A 5,822-nucleotide genomic window follows, 5' to 3' on the forward strand; every position below is an offset into this window, starting at 1 on the left:
CTGTAGACCAGACTGGCCTCGAACTCACAGAGATCCACCTGCCTCTGCCTCTCGAGGACTGTGATTAAAGGCGTGCGCCACCACTGCCCAGCTCCTTTAATTTTTAATTCATACATAAAAACAAAATTTGACCTGGTGGTAGTGTTGCACACCTTTAATCCCAGCAGTCAGAAGGCAACAGAAACCCTAAGACACCCTCTTTACTTTCCCTGGCCTCCATAACGACCATTCCTATCTCAACTCCCATGAGTTTAGCTATCTTCCATTTACCTACTTTGTGGTGCTGTGATTAAACATAGGACATTACACATGGTAGGCAAGCATTCTACCACTGAGTTATACTTCCAGCCAGAAGTCAACCTTTGTCTTTGTTTGTTTTTTGAGACGGTTTCTCCGTGTAGCCCTGGCTGTCCTGGAACTCACTCTGTAGACCAGGCTGACCTCTAACTCACAGAAATCGGCCTGTCTCTGCCTCCCGAGTGCTGGGATTAAAAGTTCGCTCCACGTCTCTGTGGATATACCCCACATCTATTCATCAGTTAGTGGATAGGCACTTAGGTTGTTTCTGTCAGAGTCTTGAAATATCCTCAAGAGGGACTGCCAAGCTGGGTGGTGGTGGCACATGCCTTTAATCCTAGCACTTGGGAGGCAGAGGCAGGCAGATTTCTGAGTTCGAGGCCAGCCTGGTCTACAAGAGCTAGCTCCAAAGCCACAGAGAAACCCTGTCTCGAAAGAAAAAAAAAAAAGAGGGACTGCCAACTTGTGAAGGCTTAAGTCCTCAGCCTGGTATTTCCCTCTTTTTTTTATTTGTTGTTGTTGTGGTTTTGAGATGGGATCTCACTATGCAGCCTCTGCTCACCCAGAACTCAAAATGTAGATGAGGCTGGTCTTGAACTCACAGAGATTCCTCCTGGATGCCTGTTATTATAGGTGTGTGCCATCATGCCCTGCTCATCCCACAATTTTAAAATGAGTGACTTATCATGTTTCATTTAGCAAAACATCTTCCAGCTCTGCGTGCTAAGTCTTGCCCTGCTATATGGATATGCCATTATGCTAGCTTGCTTTTCTGTTGCTCTGTTAATAATCATGAAAAAACAACTAGGGAAGGAAAGAGTTTATTTCATCTTACAGCCCCCCAGGTCACAGAACAACCTTGAGAGAAGTGAGGGCAGAAACCGAAGCAGAGACCATGGAAGACTGCTTATTGGCCTGCTCCCAAGCTCAATCTGCTAGCTATCTTTTTTTTTTTTCAGTCCAGGCTCATAGCAGACTCAGCCCTCTTAATGAATTAGCAATCCAGAAAATGCCCCACAGACATGACCACAGGTCTGTCTGAGAGAGGCAGTTCTTTAATTGAGGCTCCTTTGTTCCAGGGGTGCCAAGTTGACAACCAAGATTAGCCGTCATAGTTACATTGCTGCCTCAGTGAGAAATTTTTAAATTATTTATAGTTATATATATGGGTGTTTTGCCTGCATCTATGTTTGTGCACTTGTGTGCCTTGTACCAAGGCCAGAAAAGGGCATTGATTCCCCTAAACTGGAGTTACAGACAACCGTGGACTGCCATATTGTGTGCTGAGAACTGAACCCCAGGCCTCTAGAAGAGCAGCCAGTGCTCTCAACCACTGAGCCTTCCCTCCAACCCCATATTATCCTCTATCTGCCTCTTTTATCCAACAGTAATGAAGAGTTCTTTATATCAGGTCACATGAACAGGAGTATTTTTTAAAATCTATTTAATTTTATGTGTATGTGCTGAGTATATGCATGTTTAGGGGCCTATGGATGTTGGAAGAGGTGTCAGATCCCTGGAATTGGAGTCAATTGTGAGCCACCACGTAGGTGCTGGGAACTGAACCCAGTCCAGCGCAAGAGCAGTAAGGATTTTTAAACACTGAAGAATCTCTCCAGCTCCCAAACAAAGAACTCTGTTTGATGCTGAAGAAATTATTTTGTGATATGAAATACTTGTTTTAGAAGTATGGTTTTGCATCCTTAGTCATTAGAGAAATACAAATCAAAACAACTCTGAGATTTCATCTTATACCTGTAAGAATGTCCAAGATCAAAAACACTGATGACAACTTATGCTGGAGAGGTTGTGGGGAAAAGGGAACACTCCTGCATTGCTGGTGGGAGTGCAAGCTGGTACAGCCACTTTGGATGTCAGTGTGGCGATTTCTCAGAAAATTGGGAAACAACCTTTCTCAAGACACAGTAATACCACTTTGGGGTATATATCCAAAGGATGCTCAATCGTGCTACAAGGACATGTGCTCAACTATGTTCATAGCAGCTTTGTTTGTCATAGCCAGAACCTAAAAACAATCTAAATACCCCTCGACCGAAGAATGGATAAGAAAAATGTGGTACATTTACACAATGGAGTACTACACAGCAGAAAAAAATGACAGCTTGAATTTTGCAGGAAAATGGATGGAACTAGAAAACATTTTTTTGAGTGAGGTAACCCAGACACAGAAAGACAGTTATCACATGTACTCACTCATAGGCGGTTTTTTAAACATAAAGCAAAGAAAGCCAGCCTACAAACCACAATCCCAGAGAACTTAGACAACAATGCAGACACTAAGAGAGATTTGCATAGATCTAATCTACATGGGAAGTAGAAAGTATAAAAAGACAAGATCTCCTGAGTAAATTGGGAGTACTGGGGACCTTGGGAGAGGATTGAAGGGGAGAGGGGAGAGGCAGAGAGGGGAGCAGAGAAAAATGTAGAGCTCAATAAATATCAATTGTATGTATGTATGTATGTTTTGTATTTAAGCCTCCCATATTGTGTTTTTTAGCACCGTCTGGAACAAGAGGCTGAGAAGAGGATAATAATGCTGGCCGAGAGAGCCCACCATGAAGCTGTGGTGTAAGAGCCGGTTGCTGCCTCTATTTTATTCTTACCTTCCTTTGTGTCTTGGCAAACTTGCTGTAAATATTTTGTCTACCTGTATCCTCTTCATATCCCCCACCCTTTATGCTCCATCCTTTCCATAACATGATATGGTAGCAATAACCTAGTCTTTGAAGTTATATCCTGACTACCTACATGCATGATGATTAACTACTGGAAAATTTCTTTTAAAAATTATTTTATTTTATTTATTTAGGTAGGGCATAGTAGTGCCATAATTTCAGTGTGGAAGTCAGATAACTTGCAGGAAGTTGGTTCTCTCTTCCATCACGTTTCTAGGGATAGAACTCAGGTCATTTCGGATTGTTGGCAAGTGCCTCTACCAACATGGAGCTGCCTCTACCAACAAAGAGCTATCTCACTGGCCTCATTGGAATATTTGTTTTTTTTGAGACAGGGTATCTTTGTGTAGCTTTGGCTGTCCCAAAACTACTCTGTAGACCAGGCTGGCATCATACTCACAGAGATCCACCTGCCTCTGCCTACCAAGTGCTAGGAATACCTGGCTTGTTGGAAGAATTCTTAAGAAAATAAATTTCATGAAAAAAAATAGGCCATCCAGATATGGTGGCACACACTTAAAATAATCCCAGTACTCAGGAGGCTGAGGGAGGAGCGTCACCTATTCTAAGCCAGCCTAGACTGCACAGTGAGGCCATTCCAAACACACCTAAAGTAGGGCCATTGAGCAACTTTGTGGGATTGTCAGATTATATATATATTTATGTAATAACGCTAGAGTGTGTTTATGTTAACAATGAACCCCAGGTCTCGATGGTTTATTTCTTGTTAATGTAATGATGAGTCTGGCAGCTTTCTTCAGGTGGTGATGCAGGAATTTGGGCTGCTTCCATCTTGTACCTCTGTGACTGTGGAGTTCTATAGGTCATCATATGACATGGATAGAGGAGGGCATGGGAAACTGGTGCCACATCACTGCGTGTGAGGTGCTAGAGATTGAAAACCCAGGCGTGCACATCCATTCTACCACTGCACTACACCCCAAAGCTCCCTTCACTTTTTGAAACAGTCTTGCTTAATTGCTAAGACCAGCCTTGTACAGGATAGGTGGCCCAAGCAGGCATGGACTTGTCAGCCTCCTGCTCATCTTCCTGAATAGCTAGGATTAAAGGGATGCCACTATTCCTAGGGTTTTTTTTTTAAAGAGACAGATTCTTGGTATAGCTCAAGTTGTCAAACAACTTGTACAATCGTGGCCAGCTAACACATAGATTTTTCCTTATTGCTGAGGAAGAACTTAGTCACAAAGTCACCATCTACCTAATGAGTAGTCACTCATAGGCTAAATTGTGGTAGTGTCATATGTGTCTGGTGTTCTGCTCTCCCCCAAACTCTGCTGCTCTCGAAGTTAATTCCAGGGACTCTCACATGCTAAGCAAGTATTCTCTCACTCACCTACCTGGCCTAGTGGTGGTCAGTATAATGTTTGGAGGAGAAAGCTGACATTGTTCTCTAGTACTTAAAACTTAGGCATAAGCCAGGTGTGGTGATGCCTACTTTTAATTCCAGCACTCTAGAGGCAGCGACACATGGATCTCTGTGATTTTGTGGCCAGCCTGGTCTACATAGAGTAACCCTGACTCACCCTCCTGCCCCCCACCACATACAAGAATCTTGGGCCTATATTTTGGGTTCTTAAATCTATCTATCTTTCAGGCAGTTGAACAGTGCTGGGAGAAATGTTTTCAAAGAGAACGTGTATCTTCACAAGGCGCTTACATACCACTTGAAGGAAGCTGAAGCGCGACAGAAAAACTCCAAGAAGTTACAAGAAAGTCATTCCTGTCTTTTACATCAAAAGGTTCCCACTCTCGTTTAGATTTTCATTCTTTTTTTTAAGAATTATTTTGCTAAATACCAAGAATTGAGCATAATAATGATAGATAAGGTAGCAGTGCTGTTTTCCTTCTGTCTTGATAATTGTATTATTTGAAAAGATTAATTACTAAATGACTTTATAGACATGCTAGGCATTATTTTCAAATACATCAGAAATAAAAACATAATTCTTACCCTCTCCTCCTCTAATACCTTAGAATACTCTTTTGGTTTTGTTTATTGTAGGATCCTAAATCATTTAGGAATTAATTTGTCTGAAACTGGCCTCACATTAGTGGTATCACAACATATAGCATCCATCCTAAAGGAAGCTTGAAGGGAAGCAATTCAGATCAGGATTGTCTTCTTTAATTCTCTGTAAATTCTTTTTCATATTGGAAAAAGTTATATTTTTATTTTGTGTGTATGGTTGTTTTGCCTCTTGTATGCATGTCTGTGCACCATGTGCATGCAGTGTCTGTGGAGGCCAAAAGAAAATTTCAGATCCTATGGGACTAGAGTTACAGACAGTGGTGAGCTGCCATGTGAGTGCTGGGATCCAAACCTGGTTCCTCTACAAGAATAGCAAGTGCTCTTCTTTACTGCCAAGACATCTTTCTTACTCTTAAACATTTTTTCATTTTAGTGTTTGTGTATGTTGAGTACCCTGTAGCCAGGGTGGCTGCCAAGAGACCTAAAGGTTACTCCAGACAACAGGAGGGATGATAAGAAACAAAAACAAAACAACAAAAAATGGCTCTGTTAAAAATCTTGCCAGGTGTCCTATTTCTTCTATCTCAGCTGGGTGGAGATGGCACATGCCTTTAATTCCAGCCCTTGAGAGCAGAGCAGATGGATCTCTTAAGTTCTAGGCTAGCCTGGTCTTCAGAGAAAGAGTTCAAGGTCAGGCAGGGCTACACAGAGAACTCTGTCTGGGGAAAAAAAGCAAGCAACCCCCCCTCCAAATTCTCTTATATTGCAACCTGTCCTTTATGAACTGCAAGAGACCCTGGAATTTTCTTTTTTGTTTTTTTTTTTTTTTTTTTTTTTTT

At 41.9% G+C, this 5,822-nt stretch overlaps 1 protein-coding gene across 2 annotated transcripts in view; it reads left to right on the forward strand.

Moving 5' to 3' along the window:
* The window catches only part of Bbof1 (basal body orientation factor 1), a 31,679-nt gene that overhangs the window by 16,119 nt on the left and 9,738 nt on the right, over positions 1–5,822 (forward strand). For both annotated transcript variants that reach the window (XM_005343346.2, XM_005343344.3), the window contains exons 6-7: positions 2,816–2,886; positions 4,609–4,753. In XM_005343346.2, the coding sequence (XP_005343403.1) occupies positions 2,816–2,886; positions 4,609–4,753 (216 nt within the window). The remainder of the gene's footprint in view (positions 1–2,815; positions 2,887–4,608; positions 4,754–5,822) is intronic.

Source organism: Microtus ochrogaster, chromosome 1 (genome assembly GCF_000317375.1).
Source record: "Microtus ochrogaster isolate Prairie Vole_2 chromosome 1, MicOch1.0, whole genome shotgun sequence".
Lineage (NCBI taxonomy): Eukaryota > Metazoa > Chordata > Mammalia > Rodentia > Cricetidae > Microtus > Microtus ochrogaster.